At 51.8% G+C, this 27,603-nt stretch overlaps 1 protein-coding gene across 2 annotated transcripts; it reads right to left on the reverse strand.

Moving 5' to 3' along the window:
- Positions 1-823: 823 nt before the first annotated feature.
- Positions 824-27,158, reverse strand: CDK12 (cyclin dependent kinase 12). 2 transcript variants are annotated; one of them, XM_054000093.1, is made up of 14 exons: positions 25,830-27,158; positions 19,156-20,034; positions 15,680-15,856; positions 14,506-14,645; positions 13,553-13,723; positions 12,636-12,825; positions 12,078-12,134; positions 11,486-11,587; positions 10,164-10,241; positions 8,523-8,639; positions 7,779-7,910; positions 6,460-6,674; positions 3,848-4,288; positions 824-1,580 (listed from the first exon to the last, which is right to left on the reverse strand). In XM_054000093.1, exons 1-14 carry the CDS (start codon positions 26,864-26,866, stop codon positions 889-891), a joined length of 4,428 nt encoding a protein of 1,475 aa, XP_053856068.1. In that variant the 5' UTR covers positions 26,867-27,158; the 3' UTR covers positions 824-888. The 2 variants fall into 2 exon arrangements, with proteins under 2 accessions (XP_053856068.1, XP_053856069.1); XM_054000094.1 differs by lacking the exon at positions 824-1,580 and adding an exon at positions 2,549-3,069 and having other exon boundaries at positions 25,830-27,157.
- Between the last annotated feature and the right edge of the window lie 445 nt (positions 27,159-27,603).

The raw sequence follows: 27,603 nt of genomic DNA on the forward strand, positions 1-27,603 counted from the left end.
AAATCCCACCAGATGCTGGGATTTTCGGTTCCTTTTTTTTTTTTTAATTCTTGAAGGGTTCTGAAAGTTACAAACAATCCCTGGTGTTCAGGGAGGTGTTCTCCTTGGCTCTTCAAAAAAAAAAAAAAAAAAATTAAAAAAGAAGAAAAAAACAAGCCCAAAAATAAAAGGGAATTCCCACTGCCAAGTTACAGCAGGAGGGATCCAACACCCAGAGACCCTTCCCAAAAATCAATGTACTAAGGCTGCTGTCACAGGGGACAGGACTGGCCCTGGAGCAGAGGGAAAACCAGATGCTTTAAGGAAAGAAAGCAACAGATAAACTGAACACAACCAGTGTCACATGCCAGGTCCCCACGGCTGGGATAACCCATCCAGGTGCCTCTGCATCGACAAATTCCCCTTTTCATTTGTTCTTTCATTTTTTTTTTTCCCTTAAGGAAATGGGGAAAACAAACAAAACAACAACAACAAAAACAAAACCGCTTTGGGAAGCAGCTTCCCCCCAGCCCTCCCTGACCCATCGGCAAACTCCAGTGCCCAGCTTGGGGAAACAGCATTTTAAAATTCCTTCTTCCTTCCACTCCTACTTTCCCATCAATCCCCCCCCTCTCCTGGCTCAGTTTGCTGCGGGGTTGGGATTATTTTTGTCTTTTTGTCACTAACCAAGCAGGGGAGGCCAGTGGGGACCCCCTGGCAGCTCCCGAGCAAGGGAGGGATGCCCAGGGAGCTCTGCAGCAGCTGAAATGCGGACGAGACCTTGCTCTGGCCAAAACAAAACAAAACAAAAAAAAAAATTTGTAAAAATTAAAATTTAAAAAAAAAAAAAAAAAAAAATCAAGTCCTGTGGCTAAAGGAGGAGAGGCAAGGTGGGGGATCCCGGGAATCTCAGTAGGGAACCCCCCGGCCCCGGCCCCCCCGTGGAGGCACTCGGCCAGGCCCTCGGAACGCCTTCCCGTAGGAAGACGGCGCCTGGGTTGGGGCACCCCAGCCGTGACCTGTTCCTGCCCCACTGGAACCGGCCGCTCCCGGCCCCAGCTCGCCGTAACTCTGCATTTTGGCCTCTGCGTGTACCAGCGCGTTGTTGCTGCTCCCCTCGGATTTGCTGAAGGATTGCCCGAGCGAGTGGATGCTGACGGGGACCCTGGCGAAGCGCAGGTCCTGGTCCCCCGGGAACTGCACCGAGCCCGTGCCCTGGTAGCTGCTGCTCTCCCCGAGGTGGCTCACGGAGCCCAAGAAGGTCCTGCTTTTCCCCAGGGGTTGGGCAGAAGGTTCTAGCAGAGTCTGGCCCGGATTGAGCTCCTCGGCACCGAATCCCCCCTCGGAGCTGTCGGTGCTGTAAGTCCTGGCGGGGTGCGAGCGGCCGTAGTCCGGGGCTCGCGGGGCCGGCGGCTCCTGCGTGGCGTGGCCGAGCGGCTCCGGGTCCGGCTGGGAAAGGAGCTGGAGCAGCGCAGCCGTCACGGCCGGGTTCAACTCCTGGGCTGCTCCGGAGAGATCCCCTTCGGGCACGGGAGGAGGCGGCGGCGGTCCGGGGGGCTCGGGGGGTCTCTTCTCTGGTGGGACAATGCCAGGAGGACACGCTGTGGAAGGGTGACTTCTTTTAAACACCGTTTCAAACAGACACAAAGACATTTCTAAGCAAATCAAACCAATCCCTGCCGAGGCCGCCCGCTCTGGGATGCTCTGGGAAGAGGCGGAGGGAGAGTTTGAACGCTGGCTGGGAGATCAACGTTCATTAACAATGTTCATTAACGCTTTCGCCCCGGCCCCGCGCACCCAACTCGCCGGCAAACAGCTGTCCTAACACCTGGGCAGCCGTGCAGGGAATTCCCGCTCCGGATCAAAGGCTAATTCCGAGCAGGAGGCAGATGTGGAGCCACACGCCAGCCCACGCTCCCCGCGGTGCCCGAGGGACGCGGCACCGCCCGGCTCCGGCTCCAGGGGCGGCTCACGGAGCGTGGCCGGGATGTGCTGCACTGCACAAACACAAACCCGAGCCCAGCACACGGCTGCCAGCTCCTGAGTGCCCCCTCAGCACCCCGAGGGCAGCGGGGCACCCGCTCCTGCCCCCTCTCCCACCCACCCCAGCCCTGCTGCCCGACTTTGCCAACAGAGTCCAAAACAAGCTCGCCCCCCCGAATATTTGCACGAGCGTACAGACTGTCCTGAGCACGAGAAAAGCCTTCCTCCCCCCTGCCCCTTCACCCCTGATTTCCTCCCAGATCAGAATTCATTTCCCTCCTGGAAGAACAAAGCTCTGTTACCCCCAGCCCCCCCTGTGAGGCCGAGGAAGCACAAAGGGGCCTGGCTGGGAGGTGGGAGAGGGAGCAGAGCACTGACCCTCCCCTGAGGCAGTGCCACGGCTGCAGGGAGGGGACACGACCTGCTCCCAGCACCTGCTCCACTCCCAAAACCAGCCCTGCCTCCTCTGGAGCAACACACCTGAGCTGCCTCCTCTCCCTCGCCCACGGGGGAAGGAATTACTGGCGATGGCAGAGCCCATGGACACCTTGTTGGAATCAGATCCTCAAATCATTGGCAAAACTGGTTATTAAAAAGGTCAAACTTTATTGTGAAAACCAGTAGTCTTCCAGGACCACCCCTCCACCCGTATCCATCAGTCCACTTTGAAAACTAGATTGTATTGAAATCCAGAAAAATAAAACAACAACGAAAAAAAAGAAAAAAAAAAAAATAAACCAATCTTCAGGTAAAATTTGTAAAGCCAAGCTGATCTGGGGGACAGCAAATCATTCCAAAGAATTATCAACAGAGAACAACGGCATCGAATTCCATCTGCTCTACAAGTAACCTAGTTATCTTCCAGGACTAGGGCAACAACAACAACAAAAAAAAAAAAAAAAAAGGAGAAGAAAAAAAAGAAGAAAAAAAAAAAAAAAAAAGCACGATCACAACTGGCTCGTGGTGGGCGGGTGTTGAAGGCACGAGAACACAGCACGTTCAGCTACATTGCAGGAGGTGGGATCGGGCCAAAACAGGCTCCCCGGAGAGTCTGAGACATACTCAGGAGGCGCTTCTACAATTTGGTGAGGTCGTCACAGGCTGTTGCTAATAAATTCAAAAAATCAAAAGAAACAAAAAAAAAAAAAAGACATGGAGACATTTACACTCACCTTTGGAAAGGAAATCCGAGAGCTCACTGACACAAGCAGGGTGTTTTAAACTCTCACTATAAGAAGCAGCAGTTTGGTTCAGCTTTAGGAGCTGATGAGTTTCAGGGCTCAAAAATCAGCTCCAGGTAGAACCAGGCACTTATGGATGCTCAGGTTTTACCTACACAGCTGCCACTATCCCTCCCTTCAGCACTCACCACTATTTCAGCTCTTTAAAATCATCTCTGCAGGTTTATTTATTAAGAGGGCAGGGAGGGGATGGTGAAAAAAAGCTGGGAAAAAATGCAGAGGTGCAGCAGCATCCTGCGCAAAAAAACTCCCTGGACGTGCAAACTGATTGCTGGGGGGGGTTGAGGAAGAACTGACCCTCCAAACTTCCCTTGCATTTTTGGGCAAACCCCAAAACCTCCAATTCATCTTCACTGGCCCACTCACAGTGGAGCACTCGTGGATTTTAGGGTAATATTAGCCTGTTTGGGCTGTTTGCAGCTGTTCAACCTCCTGAGCAGTCCAGCACTTACCACAGGGATGGGGTGGGGGGGTCAGGGTCTTTCCTTCTGATGTCCAAGCACATCCTACCCCCTTCCCTCCTCCCATCCACTCCCCTGCTGCCTCTCTCCCGACACTCCAAGGTCTCATTCCTGGCTGCAGCTCAACCAGCAGCGCTCTCTGGGATGCTCTCACTGCTCGCACCAGGTGTGTCCGTTATTTACCTGTGCTCTCCTCGGGATGCCTCGTCGGGGTTTTCCTGGGCCCCCGCTGCTCGCTGCTCTTCTCCCCGTTGCTCTCCTCCAGGGTTATCCCAGGCTCCTGGCTCTTCATGAGCTGACTCAGCAGAACGGCCAGCACGTTCTGCATGTCTCCCTGAGCGCTGGCTGCCTCCGGAGTCTGCTGCTCCTCGGGCACCTCCGCAGGCGGCTCCTCTATGGCTTCCTCCGCCGCCGCCGCCGCGGGCTCGTGGTGCTGCGCCGTGGCCTCGGTCAGGGCCGTGATGGACTGGTTGAGAGCCTCCAGCTGCTGCTGCATCTCGGGGTTGGAGTGGACGTTGAGCAGCTGGGCCATCTGCGGCACGCTCAGGTCGGTCTGGCTCTGCAGCAGGTTCAGGAGCACGGCCAGCTCGCTCTGGTTCAGCTGCTGGGTGATGTCGCCCAGGCCTGCGGGACACACGGGGAGCACCACCGGGCAGGTGAGGGTTGGGATCCTGGTGTTGCACGTGGTAATGAACAGACCTTCCCCATATCCCCACAACCAGGAACAGCCCTTCCCCACATCCCAGAGCCCTGATCCACATCCCACAGCCAGGAACATCCCCTCCCCACACCCCACAGCCAGGAACAGCCCTTACCCACATCCTAGAGCCCTGATCCACATCCCACAGCCATGAACAGCCCTTACCCATATCCCCACAGCCAGGAACAGCCCTTACCCACATCCCACAGCCATGATCCTAATTCCACAGCCAGGAACACCTTTTCCCCGTGTCCCACAGCCATGATCCACCTCACCCAGCAATGAACACTCCTGTTCTATGTCCCACAGACAGGAACATCACTTCCCCATGTCCCAGAGCCAAGATCTACATCCCACAGCAATAAATACTCCTTCTTCACACCCCATAGCCAGGAACACCTGCTCCCCACATCCCACAGCCATGATCCACATCCCCCAGCAATGAACACCCCTTCTGCATGTCCCACAGCAAGGAACATCCTTTTTCCATGTCCCACAGTGCTGAACATCCTGTCTCCACATCCTGCAGCACTGAATGCCCCTTTTCCACATCCCACAGCCAAAATCCACATCCCACAGCACTCAAGACCCCTTCCCCACATCCCACAGCACTTGACCACCCTGTGTCTGTGTCCCCAGGCTGGGGGAAGGCAGGGATGCTCCGTGAGGAGGATTTCGGGATGCGGCACGGCAGCAGCACCCCGTGGTACTGCACACACACTGCACCCACAGAGCTGCTGCTGCTGCACTGCCCCCACACCTCCCCAAAACCACAGCACACAATCAGCTCAGCCAAGCCAAACTGCCCCATTCCCGGGTTTGGGAAGTGGGGGCATCCCAAGGATACCAGGCTATGGTGGGGGGCAATGGATGAGGATGGCAATGGAAGCCCCGAGCCCCCAGCAGGGCAATCACAGCTTGGTCCCTCCTGAGGACCCCACAGATCCAAATCACTCCCTCCTGCACCGGGAAGGTTTCCCAGGATGGAGCTGAGCTGCTCTTTGGGATGGAGGAAGGGTGTGTTCCCTGACACAGCACAAGGAATTAGGTCAAGCAGAAGGCAATTCCTTACTGGGAGCTGGCCTGGGATCACAGGACTCTGTCCTGACCTGCAAGGATCCAGGTTATCCTAAAATACATCCTGGGAGTGGCATCACCTCCCTTCACAGCCCAGTGACAAGTGACAAGGGTGTCCCTTCACAGTGACAGTGACGCTGGAACTTTTTGGGAATAAGGGTGCAAGGGTTTGGTTTCAGCAGCTCAAAATGGAGCTTTTCTTGCTGGTAGGCAATGGAGAACGGGACATTCTTTTCCCAGCTGTTTGTTAATCCAAGCACCACCTTTTGTCCATCTGCCATGTTTCACTGAACACATGGATTGTGCATTCCCTGGAGCAAGAACTGTCTTCCTCATTACTTGTCAGCACAGCATTGGACACAAAGGAAGCCTTAGCCCATATCTGGGTTTTTGTAAGGCTTCTACAGAACAATCAGGGCAGCTTTGTGTAAATCCACATTCCTCCCCTCCAACTATTTTCTGGGCACAGGGGGGGTTGGTCACTGCTTGGAACAGTGCACAAGTCCAGGTCCCGCCAGTCTGGATGACCTTCTCTGCAGCAAAGTGCAATAATGTTCATTTTTGTCCACCAGCCTGACACTTCCCACACCTAATCTTCATATAATTTATCAACAAGATCAAACTTCAGCTCATTTGCACAGCCTGGACATGTCTCCACCTTCCAGCCTATGATTCCTATGATTTGTTTCTCCACTGGCTGAAGCGACTCAACGACTCCTTTCATCATTCAGCCTCTTTTAGAACTAATAACACAGCTCAGAACAAATTCACAGTCAGCTCATCAGTGACTTCTGAAGACCAGACAGAACCTTCTGCGTCTTCACAGCAGAAAGAGGAGAAAAAAAAAAAAAAAAAAGAAAAGAAAGAATAAAAGAAACGAGGACAGGAAGAGCCTGGAACGCCCTTTCTGCAGAATTAGAGGTGAAAGAACCAGACTGGCTTAAAAACAGACCCAAACCTCCCACACCCAGGGAGGGAACACGCCGGGAGCCTTTTCCAGACCCAGGTGGGCACTGACCTACAGCATCTGCAGCACCAGGCTCTGCTTTGAGCTGGGCAGGCTGGGGGGGCACAGGACTGCTGTTGTTTTTCACAGTGTCTGTGCTTGTAACAGAGGTAGTTTCTTTCCGAGAAACTTTTGATACCGGAGGCTCCTCCACGGCCATCCCGCTCTGCCGCTGCCGCCGGCGCTTCTTGCTCCACAGCTCGTGGCAATCCTGCCAGTGGGGGAGGCTGCAAGAGAGAGAGAAACGTGGCAGGGAAACCAAGGGAATCATCCAAACCCACAGGAAGCCCTTAGCGCAGATGGTGCTGCCCAGAGAAGCTGTGGCTGCCCCTGGATCCCTGGAAGTGGCCAAGGCCAGCTTGGATGGGGTTTGGAGCCAGCCTGGGATGGTGGGAGGTGTTCCTGCCCATGGCACTGGATGGGATTTAAGGTCCCTTCCCACCCAAACCGTTGCAGGATGCAACTCTGTAGAGCCATGTAATGTTGGTCCACTTTTACAGACAGAGAAATGGACTCAGGAAGGGATATTGGGAAGAAACTCCTCCCTGTGAGGGTGCTGAAGGGCTGGAATGGATTTCCCAGAGAAGTTGAGAAGTGTCCAAGGCCAGGTTGGACCAGCCTGGGATAGTGAAAGACATCCCTGCCCATGGCAGGAGTGGTACTGGATGAGTTTTAAGGTCCCTTCCAACCAAACCATCCTGGGATTCCACGATCCCTGACTGCAGCCAGACCAGCACAGGAAGGGGCAGGTCCTAGAGCCAGGAAAGGCAGTGTAAAAATCATTTACTTTGCACTGGGATCTGATCCCCGAATGTGCTGGGATCTCACTGCAGGGCACACAAACCAGTGGGGGCACCAAGCTCTGGGAGTGTTAGGAAAGGCCCTTCCTTGAGAAACATTGAAGGAAACAGGGATCTCCAGAGCTGTGGCTGCATTTTCACACAAACCAGACACAGTTTTATCATCTGCTTGATTGCAGTGGATGAAAATTGAGAGACACTGCTCAGCTCTGGCAGTCAATTAACACACAGCCTTAACTAGGCCTGAGCAGTTCTCTATGGCAGAGAGAGGTGGTGGGGTGGTGCTACATCTACTCCTGCACATCTTCCAGCAGAGCTTTAGAGCATCTTACAAACATTAAACTGGGCTTTACAAACCCAGCCTGTCATCAGGCAGAAAACCAACAGCACAGGAAAAGCCATTTGCTCAAACACATGACCAAATACAAGGGCAGAATTGAGAGAAGAACCTAGAAATCCTAATTTTGACTGAAAAGAACACCATGTCTTCCCTCCCAAAGCTCACTGAGGGGGATGGCAGCTGGGACTTACTCTGGAGGTGCCATTTTGCTGAGGTCAACGTCCTTCAGGAAGTCACTGTGCAGGGCCTGCTCTGCTGTGCAGCGCTTGCCAGGGTCCAGCGTCAGCATGTGGTCCAGCAGGTCCAGGGCAGACGAGGGAATGCTGTGGGGAGAGTGGGAAACATGGATGAGTTCATGGAAAACGTGTGGGAAAGCTCAGTGGCAGAAGGACACCTCGGGCCTAAGGGGAATCCACACAGCCAGAGCTCATAGCTCGTGATGCAGCAGCTCAAAGGCACCAGCAGGGCAGGCATCAGCTGTGGGGAGTGGCTGGAGCTGTGCCTGCAAGGTTCAGGCTGGATTTTGGGAATTTTTTTTCCCCCCAGAGGGTGCTCAGGCACTGGAACAGCTCCCCAGGGAATGGGCACAGCCCTGAGGCTGCCAGAGCTCCAGGAGGGTTTGGACATCGCTCTCAGGGACAGAGTGGGATTTTTGGGGTGTGTGCAGGGCCTGGAGCAACATTGGATGATCCCTGTGGGTCCCTTCCAGCTGAGGATACTCCATGATATTTCCACTCTCTATTTTGCCATTTATGAGAAGCACCTCTGCCACAACTCCCACAAGATTATCCCACAGCCAGACCCTTCCCCAGAGAACATCCCCCTGAAGATGCCACGCTTCAGGAGAGCTCCCAGTGCAGTCCCCAGCCCCAGGGAGCCTCTCTGGAGGTGGATGAGGTGCTGGCAGAGGGGCCACGGAGCCCAGCCCGACTCACAAGGAGAACTCCTCGCGCAGGCGCCGCCGGTATTGCTTCTTGGGCTTCATAGTGTTGAAGTAGGGCAGCTTGATGACATCTGGCCACACAGCTGGGCAGGGGCTCCCACAGAGCCGGCTGGGGAGCAGGGAAGCACAGTCAGCCAGGTGGAATTCACAGCACTCACACAATCCCCAGGTGGGAAGAGACCTTCAGGATCATCGAGTCCAACCCAGCCCCAGCACCTCGACCCAACCCTGGCACCCAGTGCCACCTCCAGCCTTGTTTGAACACCTCCAGGGCCGGTGCCCACCTCCCTGGCAGCACATTCCAGTGCCCACTCCCCCTTTCTGTGAAGGATTCTTTCCTGATGTCCAGCCCAAGCTCCCCCTGGCACAGCTGGAGGCTGTGTCCTCTTGTCCTGCTGTCACTGGTGACCACTCCAGAGGAAATGACCTCGTGGAGATGTTGTGAGTACAAAGGACAGAACAGAAGGACCGGGTTGGAAGAGACCTCCAAGGTCATCGAGTCCAACCCAGCCCCAGCACCTCAACCCAACCCTGGCACCCAGTGCCACCTCCAGCCTTGTTTGAACACCTCCAGGGGTGGTGCCTCCACCACCTCCCCGGGCAGCCCATTCCAGAACTTTATCACCTTTCTCTAAAAAACTTCTTCCTGACATCCAGCCTAAATTTCCCTTGGTGCAGCTCGAGGCTGTGTGCTCTGGTTCTGCCAGTGCTGCCTGGAGAAAGAGCCCAAGCCCAGCTGGGCACAGCCACCCTTCAGGAGCTGTGCTGGGGTCACCCTGAGTCTCCTTTTCTCCAGGCTGAGCACCCCCAGCTCCTCAGGTGTTCCTCACAGGGTTTGAGCTCCAGACCCCTCACCAGCCTCGCTGCCTCATCTGGACACGCTCCAGCCCCTCCATGTCCTTCCCAAACTGAGGGGCCAGAACTGGACACAGCACTCGAGGTTCAGCCAGGAGGAGCAGAGCCACCAACCCCAGGGAAAACACCTTTTTAAGCAACCTGCAGCAGGGAGAACCCAGGGCTGGGCACAGCTCAGATGAGGTGTTGAAAAAGGAGGTGTCAGGAAGAGGAAAATGTTGAGCTTGAATTTATAAATAATTCAAAAACAATGACATTTTATTTTTCTTACTACAAATTTTTAAATCTTAATGTTTCTTAGTTTAAACTTTCCAAGCTCAATAAATTTTAGTATTTTTAAAATAAGGGTGGTGAGGCTCTGGCAGAGGTTGCCCAGAGAAGCTGTGGACTTGATAGCCCTGGAGGTATCCAAGGCCAGGCTGGACAGGGGTTGGAGCAGCCTGGGATAGGGGAAGGTGTCCCTGCCCTGGCAGGGCTGGCACTGGATGGGATTTAAGGTCCCTTCCACCCCAAACCCTTCCAGGATTAAAGCTTTCAGTGTGAGAAGTAATTCAGATTGGTGATTTTTAGACTCAGCAAACAGCAAGGTTTACTGGGGGTACATAAATCAGCAACCACACACCTGATGTAGGTGTGGACACCTGACTATTCCCATTTGCATTCCTGGCCCTGTTCTCCAGGCAGGTCAGAGAACAAGGGCTCTTCTAACTCGCTGCCTGTGTGCAAGAGCAGCTCCTGCAGCACCTCCCCTCACAGACATGAGTGTGCAAAGCTTTACCTGATTAATTCAAGCTGAGCCAGTTCCAGATTGGCTTGAAAAATAGGCTTCTTTGTAAACAGTTCCCCGAGGATACAGCTGGAAGGAGGAAAAGCAAGAGGTCACGACAGCAAACCCTGGGGATGAGCGTCTGAACACGGCAGCGTTTGTGCTCGGGAGCAGCTTTGCCTGAGGAGAGTGATTTGCATCAGGGCTTGTAGTGACAAAGTGACCTGTGTGTATGGAGTCCCCAGCCCTGGGCTCCTGGGAATCACCTCCTGCAAGTGGCTGCTTCGTGCAGGAAGCCCCTGACACGTTAACTCTTTGCAGGGAAGGGAGGATGTGTCAACGTGACAAGAGAAAAGAGCCCAGAGCTCTCATTTCCTCCAGGTTCAGCTTTTGTTCAGATTTTCAACCTCCCTCTGCTGGCCCAAGCCATCCCCAGCTGCCTGTGGCTGTCAGGGCCAGCAGAGGAGCTGGATTTGTGCACACAGAGCTCCTGTACAGCTGGGAGGGAAAAAGAGGAGAGAGGGAGCACTTCTGACTCCTGCAGCCCTCAACATCTCTCCTTCAGCCACCAGGGATCAGTGCCAGAAGTGGCTGGGGGGATGCAGACTCCTGGCTGGAATGGGAATAACCCCGTGCATGTGCAACAGGAACTGAGCAGCAACTGGGCCTCACAGGCAGTAATTATGATTCATTACTGGTTTTCCCAACCTCTCTTTGTGTCATAAACCCTGCTGAAGTTTAGCTGGGAACATCCCAGTGGGAAGTGCACACTGTGGGGAATCCAGCCTCAGTTCTACTGCTGAATCCTCCAGTCTCTGCTTCTGAATCACTTGGAAAAATGTTCCACCTTTGTGGCTGAACTGCCCAGCCTCCTGTACTGAAACTTCCTGAAACCTGAAATACCTACTTAAAAACCTTTTAGTTGGAAAAAAAAAAAAAATTAGTGGCAAACAGCAACTTAAAGAGTTTAGAGAAAAATTCTCTAAAAAACACATTAAAGGAAGGAGCAGCACAGGGCAAATGTGTCACCCCTCTTGATCTCAAGGGTACATCAATCTCAGGTTGGTTTGCATTTTAAATAGTGAAAATTCTGTTCTTTACCCTTTCTCATTTCAAACCCAAGGAAAACCTCATTCTAGGAGTTTTTACTAAGTGGTTTTGATGAGGGGACACCCCCCTGTCCCTCACAGCAATGTGAAGTATTCCTGTCTCACCCTAACACCCTGCATGGATGGGACAGATCCAGCTGTGGGAAGTGGCACAAATCAAGGAGCAGCTGCCACGGGAGTGCTCAGGAGCAGCTTCCAGAGGCAGGGAAGGCCAGCAGGACTCACCCACAGCTCCACACGTCGATGGCAGGGGTGTAACGCTCCTCCCCGAGCAGCAGTTCTGGGGGTCGGTACCACAACGTGATGACTTTGTTGGTGTAGGGACGGCTGCAAAGCAAAAAAAAAATACAAATTAAAACCCATCCCAAGAGCCACAAAACCCTGAAAACTGCTCCTTTTTACTCCCAGCTGCACTTACACCTGTTGGTGGCAGCAGGGGGGGGTTTCAAGTGTCTGCACTTCTGAGTTAAAACCAGCTGAGGAGATACCATGGATTTTACAGGAATCAGGACTTCTTGTAGGTACCCAAGACTGAAAATCCCTGACCCTCAGCAGGCTGCCATCACTGAATGGTGACTGATCTTGGAGCAAATCCTGCTCCAGGGCAGGTCAAAGGCAAGCAGAGAAGTTCTGGCTCCTTCTGAGCTGCTCCTCTAGTGAAAAATTATTAACATCAGCCAGGAGTGTATCTGTCCAACAGCTGGAGCTGGATGATCTCACTGCAAATAATTTGTCAGGACTTCCAAGTGAGGGATTATGTGGATACTAAAAAGAAAGAAGCTCATCCCACCCAGGTAAACCCTTTCCCCTTCCTCACCTCTCCTCTGAGCTGTAGAGTCGGGCGAGCCCAAAATCTGCAAGTTTGATCTGCCCACTGAAAGACAAAAAAAAAAAAAAATCCAAAACCCTGGTTTAAACCACACCTAAATCACAGAATTATGGATTGTATTGAGCTGTCAGGGACCCATCAGAACCCAACTCCTACTTAAACCCCAGTTAAAGGCTGAGGAAACTCCCCAGTGCAGCAGAAAAGCCTCACAAAGCCATGTGTGCAGGAATTACTGCTGGATATGCCAGGCTTAATTCTCCACTTCTGACTGAATGCTTCAAAGAAATACAAAGTAAAAAAAAAAAAAAAACCAAACCAAAACCCCATCAATAATTCAGTGTCATCTGTATCACAAATCCTTCCCAACAGGCCAATGGCCCAGAGAAGTTTTTTAGGTGGATATTGAGACATTTGGTTGTAATTATGGACAAGACTCTTGTCACACCTCCTGAGCACACCCAAGGTGAGGACAGCACTGAGTGCTCACAGCTAAACCTGGAGAAAAGAGCTTGGAGAGATCTCCAAGTGGATCCACTCCCAGGTTACCTGTTGTTCAGTAAGATGTTGGAGCACTTGATGTCTCGATGAAGGAAATTCTTTTTGTGACAGTAATCCAGACCCTCCATTAACTGTTTCATGAAAGACTTGATATGGTCCTCTGAGAAATGTACCAAGCCAGATTCTAGCAGCCCCATTAGGTCATGGTCCATGTACTCAAACACAAGGTAAAAGGCACCTGGGATAATAAACAGAGAAATGGTTGAAAACAAAAGGAGATACACAAAAAAGAGGAGGAATGAAAGGAGATTAAATTGTTGAAAGAGTCTTTATTGTGCACAATTCTGCTGGGGTTTTTTTTAGCAGTCCTTTGCTGTTTGGGGCTTACTGGGTGTCCTTTTCCCTCAAGGGGTAAAAAAGCCCCAAAACAGCAAAGTAGCCCCTCCAAGCTGAGATCTGAAAGGAAATAACACTCAAAATAAATTCCTCTGAACTTCTGGCCACATTTACCTTCATTTACCTATTTTCTTACAAGAGAGTTTGTTGAAGGACTACTGCCATGCATGGCTTGAACTTGTGTTCCCTTCTCTCTCCTGGAAGAGAAGGTCCCAAACAAGAGCCAGTGGGATGCTAAAACTCTCTTTTTCCACAGTGACTGAGGACAAAGAACTTTTCACACTATTAGTAAGTTTGTTGCCACTAATCAGTGTTAAAAGTGACCCTGTAAAAGCTTTTTTTTTTAAAGACTGCTCTCCTGTGACTCTGCAGGAATGCAATCATCCTTTGATCAACTCACTCCAACTGGAATCTGTCCTTTGAGGCGAGGCCAGAGCCAGATCCAACCTCGCTGGAACCGTAAGAGGAACACAAAGAAACAAATCCAGCCCAGAGCCACGTCTGCCACTAAACCAAGAGGCTGAATCCAATCTGTGGTGAATGGAAACCACCCCTGCAGCCAACTGTACCTTTGTCCTTCTTGAAATCCAGTGCATCTTGTTTGTCCGTGACGATCTCCTTCATGTTGACCACGCTGCGGTGGATGAGCTGCCGCAGGATTTTGATCTCGCGGATGGCCGTGATGGGGAATCCTTCCTTCTCATTGTCCAGGCGCACCTTCTTCAGAGCCACCAGCTCACCTGCAGGGCACAGCGGGGTCACAGCCTGCTCACCTGCACCCCCAGGGAAACTGGGAGCAGCCCCAAGCATGGAAAATGCCCACCCTGCTCATTTTAGTTCAGTCGCTCGGCGAGGAGTTCTCACCTGACACCTGTGCTTCTCCTGACCTGCTCTCTGAGAAATGGGATTTGTAGAGGCCTTACAAAAAAAGGCTAGATCCTTTGGAGAAATAGGACTATGAAAGAGGCATTGTAGTAGGACCCACGAAGAGTAATTTTAGATGATTGGCTTTAAGACATTTACAGCATGGTGTGGAAAAAGCTGATAAGAAATGCTTATAATATACTGTAATTAAGAAATAGGGGGATTCTGATTGTGATGGCATGAATTATAACATCTGTATTGTCTCACCCTCCTCGTGAGACTGAAAATAGAATCAAAGTTTTTAAATACTTCTCAGTTGCCCCATCTCTGGGTCAGAAAAGGGCTTAATCCTACACTGCTCCACCACAAAGAGGGAACAGAAGTTTACCCTGGAATTTCCCAAGCTGTGCTGCAATAAAATCTGACAATTTAAAAAGCAGGGGTTCAGCTGGCACCTGTGGCCACCACAATCTTCTGACCAGGCATCAAACCACACCGCAGGGCACAGGATCTCTCCAGCAGAGCAGGAACCTGGGCACTAAACTCAAGATTCCAGAGCTCCTGCTCTTCTGCTCTGCAGGTATTTGTCACTGTGGAGCAGCACTGGCAGGGAGCTGAGCACACCCACGAAGTGGAACTGAGCTGGAGCCCTGCTCACCTGTGTCCTTGTCCTTGGCTTTGTACACCTGCCCGTACGTCCCTTCTCCGATTATCCCGATGATGTCGAACTTGTCCACGCAGCGCTTGCCCCAGTCGCTCTCCGTCTGCCTCCTCTCCCCGTAGCGAGGACAACAGATTCTGCAGGAGGGAAGAGCTCTGTGAGGCACCTGAGGGCTCCAGCTCAGTGCCATCCCACAAAAATAACCCCACCTGCTCCACTGAGTTAATCCCTAAAACACAACAGCGACCTCAGGCACCTCGGCTTGGCACTCTGTCCTGGGTTGGCCATACGATGCTTGTATTTCTCCCAAAATGACCCTAAATCAGAATGCACCCCGAGAATTGGAATGTTCACTTTACTGTGTTTTTGCTGGATAATCCCAACCACACCCAATACAGAAATATTATCCTGGATGGCATTATCACACTACAGCAGGGCAAAAATGAATGTCTGGGGTATTTTGCAGGATGCTGGATGTTTGATTTTTTATTTAAAACACTCTGTACAAAACATCAGGGGATTTTACTCCCTCTGTAACTGCTTAAATTTGTTATCAGGGGAAGTTCTCTATGCATTGAATGTGGAATTGTGGAATCTCAGAATGGTTTGGGTTGGACAGGACATGAAATATGATCCAGTCGTGGGCAGGGACACTTTCCACTGTCCCAGGGTGCTCCAAGCCCTGTCCAGCCTGGCCTTGGGCACTGCCAGGGATCCAGGGGCAGCCACAGCTGCTCTGGGCACCCTGTGCCACTGCAGCTCCACGGCCAACACTTCAACCACGAAGTGCATGAAGAATCCAAATCTCCAATTTGGAACAACCAAGTTTTGAAAGCAACAAGAGCTTTATACAGAAATGCTCATCCAGAGGTTGCTTCTGGCTAAATCAAAGAGAAAAGAGCTTTTGGGGTAGATGTGGCTGAGGATTGGACCTGACACACTCCAGCAACTTCTACCATTAATTCTCAAATAAATGGGGCAAGCTGCCTTTATCTGAGGGTCCAAATGTGAAACAACCTACAGGAACAGTCACTATACTGAATAATACAGAAATAGGAACTTGTTTTCTCTCCCATCTCACTTCCTTCAATAAAAAGCTCTCAAACCAGTTGGGGGACTTAAGAGACTCAAAGATCTAAAAAAAAAAAAAAAAAAAAAAAGTCAGCCTTACTTTGGTCTCTTTTTGAAGGGTTGCTGAGGTGGTGTGGCTGCCTTTGGTTCTGGGGAGTCAGGAGGAGATGGGTCCCCCCCAGGGAGCTCTGGGGGGAGCGGGAGGTCCGTGAGTAAGTGTCGTGGTCTCTGCTCTCTGTCTTTCTTCACAGGTTTTGGAGGAAGAATCTCTTTTGGACTAAACTCCGGAAAGTTAATACAACACAAAAGTCAGACTCAACAGCCAGTTAAACAAACAAACAAACAAAAAAAAAAGCTACTGCAGGACAACAGCTCTGGTTGACAATGTGAGGTTTAAGTGTCAAAATTAGCACACCCGAATATAAAATAAACCAGGTTAAATTTACAATGCTCATATACCAGGAGAGAAAAGTGTCAGAGTGGAACACATCATGAAATGAACACAGGTCTGCACTAGAACTTGCTCAATTTGCACAAATCAGTACCAGTAATTCGGAGTTTCCTGTGAGGCAGCTCAGGGGATCAGCCAGCACCCACTTTCTGACCTTTACTTCCTCTATTTACTCCATTTATCACCATGAAATTTAGTGCTTGACTTGGTGAGGACCACTATAAATACAGACCCAGAGCTAAACCTTCCTCCACAAGAAACTTTTAACCTCTTAGCAAGGACTGAAACGTGGCTTTAACTTCCAAATGCTGCTGAGGAACCGAAAGTTGTTTTTTTAAATCCAATTACCAATTATCAGGAGTTTGGTTTAGGCTGGCAGGAGCTGCAGGAGCAGAACCTACTTTCTCTTTCATGTATTCAGCAAGGAGAACCCCTAGGTTGGAGTAGTCACGAATTCTCCATGCAAATCTCTGCTTCACCAGGAAAAGGAAAAAATTAAGAGATCCAAAGAGCCTTCCCAGGTCTGTTTTTAGGGCAGGAAGCAGATTTGGTGTTTGAACCATCAGGTCTAACACTTTAGAATAAATCAACTGATGGAAGTAGGTCGTTTTCCCAATTATTTTATCAGATGCTGCCTAATAATCTGCACGACGACCTCTTGTGGAATCTACTTAAGGAAGACAAAAAACCACCAGAAATGGGAGAGGTAGATGGGCTGAAACTCTCCTCCCATTGACAGCAAAATCCTTAGGAGCAGAATAATGGTGTTCAAATATCCAAGAAATTGTTAAGGCTGGAAAAGATCAAGTCCAACCATGAACTCTGCCACATTCACCACTAAACCACAAAGACTCAGCCTTTGTCCAGAATTAAAAACAACTTCTTTCTAAGACCACGGTGGGAAGGGTGAAAGTGTGTCTGGAGAGTGAACCTGCAGTGCCCAGGTTGCAAATGACCAATTACCAGTTCCCAATTACCAAAAATTGCCATTTATCTGTTCAGTTCTCTATTTGCATATCAGCACTTGGTTCCTCTAAGCTCAGTTCCCCCAGGACACCTGGGCTGGTCAACAGAGGGAGGAAGTCAAACCAGAGCCTTCAGAGCTGCCCAAGCAGAGAAAAGACCAAGAGTGAACACCAAGAAGACAAGAAAAGCTCCTTGGAGCTCATTTCTTATTCTCCTCTGAGCCAGCAGGAATGGCACCCCAAAACCAGCAGGAATGGCAGCAGCCAGGTGAGTGCTGTGTTCCCAGGAAGCTGCACAAGCTCTGCATCCAACCAGGACTAAATTTGTACCAATTCCTCCTGAACAGCTTTTCCTCCTCTCCTGGTGAGCCACCCAGGCCTACAGGAGGTGGTAATTCTGGAGAGGTTAGTGTCCACTTGACAAAGTGTGTTCTGCCCTTGGGCACTTCAAAACCCAATCTCCAGCCCTGTATTTGCCACGGGCTTGGGGCTGGAACATTCCCCAGGCTCAGCAAGGACAAAAGTCCAGCTCAAAGAGTTTTGCTCATAAAAACGAAGGCCACTGGTGAAGGGTGAGATTCTGCACAGTCAGGGCCACATGGAACTGCCACCAGACTCAGCAAAACAAGTGGGATTTCCCATCCTTTTATTGGGGAAAAAACAACACAGTGGCATTTACTGAGCCCCAGCATCACCCTCATCACCCCAGCCCTGAGGTCAGGGATAAAACAATTTTACAGAGCTAAGCCACACCTGGGTGGTAAAAAAATAGAGCTCTAGGTGTGAGTGGTTGAAAAAATAAAATAGAAATTTGCAGGACAACTTCTGGGATTGGAAAGGAGGGAACACTGCAGCAGGATTTGCTTTGCCTGGCATTTGGGTTGGGAAGATCAGCAGGCAGCTCAAAGCTCCTGCTCAGCACAGAGGCTTTTAAAACCAGTAATATTTGTTGAACAACATCACACAGGGAGGGCAACAAACACACACCAGCCTCACTTTTAGGTTGGAGGCATTTCCCTGCTTGCCATCAATACCAGAATCATCCATGAGAATAAATTCAATTATTCAGAATATGTAACACTTCACCACAGGGTGATTGTATCGAGTCAGAACTGTGGGATATCACACTGATCACTAAAAATGTGCTTTACTCCCCAATCCCAGCACATCTTTAGTGATGACTGAGAGGATGCAGGAGGTTTTAGGAACTACAGACTAAGAAGACCAAGTAAAAAAAAAAAAAAAAAATTATCACTGATGACCTTAAGTTAACAGCACTGGAACATACTAACAGCTAGAGAGAAAAAACAACTATTTGGTTTTTTTTTTTTCCTTCTCCACTCCATTCTGGATATTCTGTTCCTTTCTTCCCACCAAAAGAAACCCCCTGAGTGGGGTTTTCAGGTAAGTTCATCACAGAAGTCACAACCACCCCCAGCCCAGCCAAAGCTATGAGCACATGACAGAGCCAAGGATGCTGCATGTTTTGATCAGAAATGATCAGGAAATAAAGTCAAAGCAGGTGCAGTTTCACTCATTTTTAAACTTTTCAAACAAACAAGACCTACTTCTCAAGCAATAAATTGCTTGCATCGATTACTCAAGAATTAAGACAATATTCAAGTTAAACCAATGCTGGTTTTTACACGTGGGCATGGCCTGTGTGGCTGGTGAATCTGGAACAGAAAAAGCTCTGGTTTGTGTTGTTGTTAAGAATGTTTTAAAGAATTGTTAAGCTTTTTCCTGTTCCTTGACTATAAGTTTCTAAAGAATTAAGCAAACAAAAAAAAAGTAATTTTAAAGTAAGTGTGCAAACAGCTCCAACACACAGAGAGGCAAAACCCCAGATCCACGTTCCATCCCTGTAATAAACATAAGCCAAGAGTGATGTGAAACCTTTACCAAGCAGCACTAAAGCAGCAGCCAAACCTCTTGTTTCCCACAGAGATAAGAGGCAACAACCTGCACGAGATCATAAAACTCTCCACACAAAGCTGGCAGGGCCAACACCTGGGATAACTCCTTTAAACCAGCACCACAGTTGTACTCTGCAGGATAAGCTCATAACTGTAAAACCAACCCCAAAAAAAAAACCAACAAACCCTCTTCATTCAAGGCTTTGCTCTTAAATGCAAAGGGGATGCTCTGGTGTGACCTTACCTATCCAAGTCATCTTCCCCAACTAAAATAGGGGGGAGCGGAAGCGGAGGCAAGGTGGAAGTTTTCAGGTGTGGGATAGCAGCCGTCACAGACACTTGGGTTTTTGTAGCCACCTGGACAGAGGACTGGGAGTTCACCTGAGAGGATAAAGTAGACGTCCTTGGGTGGGAAGAAGATGGCAAAGACGTTGGGGCTGAAGGAGGGACCTGAACAGGAGTCACTGGGGCTGGAGGCAAAGGCGGGACAGCGGGTGACGGAGGCAGCGGCGGCAGCGGCGGCGTGGGAGGCGGAGGGGTGGTGGTGGGCAGAGGTGGAGGAGGGGATTTGATGGTGGGGAGGGGGGGTGGAATCTCCTTCTCTGCTGTGTCTGTCTCCTTTGGAGATACCAGGTCCTCTACCACTGCTACAGGCTTCGAGTCTTTTGTTCCCGTGGGTTTGGAATCCCTAAGTGGAACAGGATGTTTCCTCTCCGAGTTCTCCTCTGCCTTGGATTTCGTTGTCTCCGCAGGGGCTTTAGGCTCTGCGTTTGTGTACAGTAAATTAACCGAGTCCGTGTCCGGAGCTTTCTCAGATTTAACAGTTTTGGTGACCTTTTTAGACTCCGTCCCAGCCTCCTTTAGTTCAGCCAAGCTGTTCTCCTTCCTAGCCAGGAAAACAGGGGAGCCTTTCGCCTCCTTCCCGTCCACCTTGGCTGCAGCGGCTGCCGCGGCCGCTCGCTCCTTCTTCTTCCTGCTGAGCTCTGCTCCGAGGCTGGAGTTCAGCGGGAGCCTGCTGGGGGAGATGCTGGAATGGCGACTGCGGGAGCCAGACCTCTGCTTTTTGCTGTGAGATGAGTGTCTTGAGTAGCCAGGACTGCGGCTCCGGGACTTCACGGATTTCCTGGGGAGAGAACGGCAGGGAGAGAAATGAAACGGAGCTTTTCTCACCCTCTGAGCTACTCACCAACAGCTGAATGCGTTATTGGTCAGCTCAGAGAGGCCACAACACCTGTCAGGAGAGGCTGAAGCTACTGAAAGGAGTTTCTGAGTCAGTCAGGAACAGTTCTATACCATCATCATCATCCAGCCTTCCTGTGCCAGACCCGCCATCACACTGGGAAGAGAAGGGAAGGATCAAGGCTGGACAAGCCCCAAGGGAAAAAGGAGCTCACAGCTCACACACCCAACAGGAGACTCCAGTCAAGAGTATGAGCTGGCAGTTTAGGAATATTTCACAGGAATTATGTCCAGCTTTAAAGGAAACCATGGATAAAACACGACTGCCCTCACGGGAATGCTGCCCCAGGAAATCGGGCACTTCAAGCTCGTTTTACCCCCCCTGGTTCTTTTAGAGCCATCAGAACTCAAATTTGCATAGTGTGATTTGGAAGAAGGAAAAATAAACCCCAGGAATTTTAACTCTCTTGGTCAAGGTCTTTCTGTACAAAGAATGGGCTCTAAATCAGGTGTGTGTGCAGAAATAATCACAGAAAATCTGTGCTGGGAGAGAAGCAAGGCAGGAAACACCTTACACCATCAGGGCTCATCCTCAGGAGAGAGGGGAATCTGGTGGGGAAACCAGATAAACACCAAAATGGAAGTGGAAACTGGTCCTTCCAGTGCCCGTATCAAATTCCTGGTAAGCCAGAAGTGTTTCCTCCACTCCAGGAGGAACAAGGATTGGGCAGGGTGAGGCAGGAGGCTTTAATGGAGTGGTGGGCTCTGATGCCAACAGGACAACCAAAAATTCTGAGTTCAAATACTGTAACAGACACGACACTCCACTCAGGACACATCTAGTTTGGAAAACACACAATTCCCTCCAAACAGTCCCACAGCAGTTATAAAACACACTTAATAGCAGCAGTTCAAACACAGGTGACACTGGCTCCCTTGTAACCACACTCAGAACATAATTAACACCACCAATTACTATTATCCCAAGACAATAAACATTTGGAACATCAACAGGAGAAGTGAGGCAACAGGAAGTTCCTGTCCCAACACCAGCAGCACCTTGCAGGAGGAGCAGCTGTGAGTGTGGGAGGTGAAGGGTGTCCCCACAGGGTGTGGGGTTCCCTCCCTACTCCAAGGATCAGCATTCCTCTCTCCCACCTGGAAGTACAAGCCCAAGCCTCATGCTGACAGTGGTCAAAGAACACCAGGGCTGTAGGTAAGTCCTTACCTTTAGACTTGCAAAATAAATATACAAGCAGAAGGAGAAAAAAGCAGGGTCTGCAGTCACACAGCTGTTTCCCTCCTCAACACACTGTTCTGCCATGGGAATCACCTCTTTTTCCAAGGTTTCTGCTCAGTGAACTGACAGTCTGGGCTGCAGCTTGCCTGGCACCACGAGCTGGGAGAGCAGTTACCTTTTCAGCAGCTCCAAGACATTTGCAGGCTATGGAAAACATTCCTAATGAATCCTGCAGGATGCCACTGACTGCAACCACAAAGTTTTGGGGTTAACATTCCCTACTGCAATTCATCCAGGGTGGATTGTTCAAGATGCTGCAGTGCCCCTGCTCCCTGTCTTCCATCCTGCCCCATGATTAACCCCAAAGAGTTACTGCAATTCATGGAATTATGGAAGGGTTTGGGTTGGAAGAGACCTCAAAGCCCATCCAGTGCCACTCTGTGCCATGGCAGGGACACCTCCCACTGTCCCAGGTGCTCCAAGCCCTGTCCAGCCTGGCCTTGGGCACTGCCAGGGATCCAGGGGCAGCCCCAGCTGCTCTGGATAACCTGTGCCAGGGCCTGCCCACCCTCACCAGAATTTAATCCAGCTGGATGCAGAGCAGTCAAACCAGATCACTCACCAGATCCAAAGTGAACATCTCCAAAAGTCCAATTTTACCCTATTTAATGGTGCTCATTTAGAAACAGCCACCAGGGACACCTGCCTGGACCAGGACAGGTGAAGGTGGGGAAGTGCTGCACTTCCTCCCTGACCTTCCAGCAGCAAATTCCACACTCCTCTGTTCCACCAGGAATAAATCCACCCATTGTCTCCCAACCCTCTTCACTCCACAGGCAGCACTCACCCTTCTTCTCTTCACTCACAATAATTCCCTACAGTTACCACACAAATAACTGCTGTTTCCAAGCCCATTTTCCAGGCTGGTGTTCACAGCTGCTTTGTGAGACCTGAAAAAGGCTCCACATCCAGAAGCCTTCCTGCTCTCTCTCAGCTCCACCAAAACCACCTCACCTCCCACCCTCAGAGCATCAACAGCCCCCAAAATTCCAACCCAGCACCTGCTGAGGGGCCTTTATCACTGCATAGCTAAAAAAAAAAAAAAAAAAAACAGGCAATAAAGTGCAGAAGAAGCACAGGCAGGTTTTGCTTTTGGAAGAAAACCATTTCTAACCTCTGGAATGATTTTTTGTGGCTTTACCTGTAGCCATTTAGTAACACTTTTACCCCTTTCCCCCTTAATTTGTTAAGCCTTGGTGTAACACTCCACACCTTACTTGCTTTGTCAAGGTTATCCAGGATGGAAGAGGGGCAATTCAGCCTCACATTCCTTCCTCCTTCTGGATAAAAGTGCTCTGGGATTAAAACCCACCCTGCTGCCCCTCCAGAACTGGAAAACAGAAATAAAAGATACCAACCATGACAGCTGTGAATTAGCAAAGAAATGATGGCTTCACCTAACAATCCAAATTAAAAAGCACTATGAGATTTGTTTAAGCCACACAATCAGAAGATTGGGATGAAGGGAATGCTAGAACCTTCCATGCTGAGAGGGCCATGGTTAACAGGTGTCAGCAGAGGTGACCTGCAGACCCCACATCCACATAATTCCACATCATCCACCCCAAATCACCCACAAATACTTCAGTATTTTACCTGCTCTAAAGAACACAGAGTTAAAGATAAAGCAGAAAATACTATCAGGGAAGCCTGACTGCTCCAGTTTCTCAGGAAACAAACTTTAATTCTTATTTTTGAATGCCCAGCAACCTTTCACCACAGCAAGGACCCAGCATGTGCACACTCACACCTCACTGCACACGAGCACTCAGCACATCCCACCTCCAGCAAGCTGAGGGACTCTGGAATTCCATCTCCTTGTTTTAGCTGCAGTTACAACATTCCCCACACAGAATGGCAAAGCACATCTGTTATTTTCCCTACTGACCAAATCATCCTCGTTTCCTCCTCGATGGGAAGCGAGTTGTTTTCCACAGCCACTGGAAATGCAAACACTCTGGATTTTCTCCAATCAGCACAGCACATGGGTGCAGTTCCCTAACGATGTGTTTTGGGCATGGAGATGAAAGAAAACACAGAATGCACTTAAAAAACCACCCCATATTGTCAGTCAGTGGAAATAATGGAGTGTCCCAGAAAAGCCTGAGGAACACAAGCCGTGGTCAGGTGTTCCCTGTCTGAGTGTGCCACTTAAAGAGGTTTTCTCTGCCAAAAAATGTTCCTGCCCCTCCACAGGAAGCACAGAAGGAATCAGCCACTGCCCAAAGTCAGCTGCCTCCTTTCACACTCATCTGCAGCACATCAGGGTGAGGAAGGCTCTGCCCACCCTCTCCCTCAGATGTGCCCTGAGCCTCCCCAGCCTCCAGGTGAGCCCCCCTCTGTCTCCTGGACACACCTGACCAAGAGTTCCCCCCTTCCAGTCTCACCTTGCAGCCTGGGAGCTCCACAAAGCAAAGCTAACACATGAATTACAACTTAGACTTCACCTGACACATGGAAAACAGGTGAAATTCCCTCTGTCCCTTTGCTACTGCAGGCAGGTGTTTTGCAAAGGGGCTGGAATACCTCACACAGTCAGTGAGTTATCTGCCCAGGAAAGAGAGAGGAGTAAGTTATCAAGCCAGAGGTTCAGGGAGTTGGGTACAAGCTGAATGTAAACAGTGAGTAACCTTTGGAACTCATCTGGTTTGGGGTCCAGCATTTAGTCAGAGATGTCCTCAGAAAGTAGCTCTGAAAGTTTAGGGAAGCAGCACAAAGTGCTCTGAAGCTGCTCCCATCAATCAGGGAAATGTAACTGCTGGATTTCCCAACTCAGCACCAGCCAGCCACTTGCACAGAGAGGTTCTCCTGGGAAGAAAACTCTTAGGATAGCTCTGCAGCTCCCAATGGCTTCTCCCTGCTCAGGGCTGGACACTTCCCCAGTGCCACAACCCAGAGCTGTATCAGTGAACTGACACCTCCTAGCCCTGCACCCTCACCCTTCCGAAGGGTTAGCAAATAACGTGTCAGAGTAGCACCACCAGGCAGAAAGGATTGAAGGGAAGGAGGAGAAAACCATCCAGGCCTATCCCTGAGAACCTCCCAGGTGTACACAGAGAAAACAGGCCAGAGGAGGAGCAGCCTGGAGGAAATTTTCACTGTAAAATCACAGTGGAATACAGAGATTTTACGTCAGAGTTTCCAGGGGTTTGAAACCAACACAGAACTGCCAGCAAGGACAAAGACAAGTTCTCCATGGAAGATGGCACTCCTGAAGTTCAGAGCTGTAGTAACAAAGACCAAATTCCAAAAGCCCCGTGTGCTTTGGGAACTGCTGAGCTGCAGGATGCAGCACAGCAACCACGGAGCAGAGCATTCCTATGGCCATTACATTCCAGGTCACATCTGAATTGCCATGGAGCTCCAAGCAAAGCTCCACAGCATCCATGGAGACAACTGGAAACTCACTGAATGCAAGCCAGGGCTGGAGAAAGAAAAGATCAACATCAGACTATGGCACAGGATGATTAATGAACACCTGAAATAAACCCTGAAACAATTGTTTCCTTCTGGAGCAAAGTTACTGAGTAAAAGGGGAGAAGAGAAAAAAATTAGAGATAAGCCAAAATCCAGCTGGTTGCTCCTTGCCCTTCCAGACTGCCCAGATTTCAGAAGGGAAGGGAGGAAACTCTAGTGCTGAGAAAAGAAAGTTTAGGCTGAGAGATGGAGTTTGCACGTGGTTGTCTCTAATCCAGGGGGAAAGAAGAGACAAGACAGTTCAGAAGGAGCAAAATCCACCCCAAACGAGCCCTCCTGAAAAGCAGGATCATGTTCCCACATGCAGTAAACAGAAAAAGGCTTCCAGAAATAGGTGAAAACATTCCCCACGGCTGAACTTCCCGCCAGGTAAGCGCCTTAGATCCTGCTCCGGGAGCCTCCCCACGCAGGGGCCACTCCAGAGGTGGGTGTAACTTAATCCCAGCAGCTCCTCCAGCCTCCCTCCCTGCCCGGAGCCAACATGGACGCTGCCTCCCGCCAGCCACAGAGGCGTTTTCCAAAGTGTCAGCTCCACTTCCAAGGGAACTGTCAAGGCCCCGGCCAAAGCAACTCCACACACGTCACCCCACGGCCAAACTGGGCACCAGTGGGGAGGAAAGGAGTCATAGAATCGTGGAGTGGCTTGGTTTGGAGAGGGCCCTCAAGACCATCCCGTGGGTAGGAACACCTCCCACTACCCCAGCTTGCTCCAAGCCCTGTCCAACCGTGGGCAACTCCAGGGATGGAGCATCCACAACTTCCCTGGGCAAGCGCACCAGGCCCTCACCACCCTCACAGGGAAGAATGTTTTCCTAATATCCCACCTAAACCCACTCTCCTTCAACCTAAACCCACCCCCCCGCTTTATCCTATCACTCCAAACTCTCCTAAACTCCCTTCAGGTACTCCCAGCTCCATCCCAACCCCTCCCCAGCCCCCCGGGCGAGGTGGGGCACACGCACCTGGCGATGGGGCTCCGGCTCACGGAGCGCTTGGAGGCGAAGGGGCTGCTGGAGCGGCGGCGCCCGTAGGGGCTCGGCGACCTCCCGCTGTAGGAGCCGCTGCCCCGCTCGTAGCTGGACGAGCGCCTCCGGCTGTAGGGGCTCACGGATCGCTGCCGCCGGCTGTAGGGGCTGGGCGAGCGGGCGTTGGACTGGTAGCCCACGGGCTCCTTGTAGGGCGGGCTGAGGGACTGGCGGCGAGAGGAGCCGCCGGGGCTCTTCCTGTAGGGATCGTAGGTGCTGGAGGTGTGCGAGCGGGGCGGGCTGAGGTCGTACTCCTGCACGTAGGAGGCTCCCGAGGGGCTGTCGTCCAGTTTCGGGCTGTCCGACCATTTCCTGTGAGGGCTCCTGGATTTCCTCTTCGGGCTGTCGATGGTTTTGTAACTTTTGGGGGCATCCCTTTTGCGATGGCTTTTGCTGCGCTCTTTGTGGCTGGACTTGAGCTCCCGCTCCTTCCTGGATTTCTCCTTGTGCGCCTTGGCCGAGCGCGATTCCTTGTTGCTGCTCTTGGAGGAGAGCGCCTTGGGGTGCTCCTCGCTCTCCAGGAGCCTCTTGGAGGATCCCGATATCCTCTCCTTGGCGGACCTGCTGGAAGCATCCAGGCTCTTTTCCAACTTCCTGTCCTTCTCCGCCTGTTTGCTCTTCATCAGCTCCCGGAGTCGTTTGTGCTGGTGGTGCCGGTGCTTCTGGGCCCTCTCGCTCCTCTCCGCCCTCCTCTCCTCGTTGTCCCTCCTGTCCAGCTTGAGGGCCACATCGTCCGAGAAGGTGTCCGAGTCCGAGCTGATGTCATCGTACTCCACCAGCGGCTTGATCACCGCTCCCAGGGGCGCCGCCGCTTCCTGGGCCGCCAGCGGGGACTCCTTGGAGTGCCTGGACTTGTGCCTCTTGTGCCTGGAGCCCGCCCGGTGCCTCTCCTTGCTGTTGGAGCTCCCGCTGCCCGGCTGCGAGGACCCCCCGCCGCCGTCCTTCTTGCCCCCATGTCTCTCCGGATTTGGCATTCCTCCCCCGCTGCGCTCGGGAACGGCGAGGGGGGGACTCCGCGAAAGCCCCGAACTTCAAACTCCCTCCGCGCCCGCCCCTCGCACCATCCACCCCGGCCTCGGTGCTCCCTCCTACATGGGGAGCGGGGCCCGAGGCCCCGGAGGAGGCGGGAGGGACGGGGAGGGGAGGGGGGGAAGGACCCGGGAGGGGAGGGGGAAGCGCCGCGGCCTCACCGCCTCATCCGAGGGGCCCAGGCCCGGCGGGCAGCGCGGCCGCGGGGGCGCCCCGGGAAGGCGGGGCCCGGGCCCGGAGCGCTGCCCGCGGCCTCAGCGGCGGTGGCGGGGCCTGGGCGCGGATCCCCGGCCGAAGGGCCCCGGAGCCGCCGCCGCCCCCGGCCCGGCCCCCGCGCTCTGCCCGAACCGGAGCGGCGCCGTCCGGGGGCACCGCCAACTCTCGCGAGACCCACCCGCAACTCTCGCGATAGCGCCGCCGGCACCCCTCCCTCCCTCCGGCGCGAGTCCTCCTCGTCTCCGCGAGTCCTCTCGGAGATGGGCGGGGGCGCGCGCTCGTCCTCTCGCGAGAGCCGCGAATTCGCGCGGCCGGCGGCGGCTTCCCGGCGAACTTTACTGGGGCGCGGGGCGGGGACGGCGCCCCCTAGCGCCCGGCCCGCAACAAAGCTCCATGGCGGCGCCGCCGCCCCGCCGGCCCGGCCTCCCGCCGCTCTCCCGTTCCGCCGCGCTGCGCTCTAAAGCCG

This window comes from Vidua macroura, chromosome 27, assembly GCF_024509145.1.
Source record: "Vidua macroura isolate BioBank_ID:100142 chromosome 27, ASM2450914v1, whole genome shotgun sequence".
Lineage (NCBI taxonomy): Eukaryota > Metazoa > Chordata > Aves > Passeriformes > Viduidae > Vidua > Vidua macroura.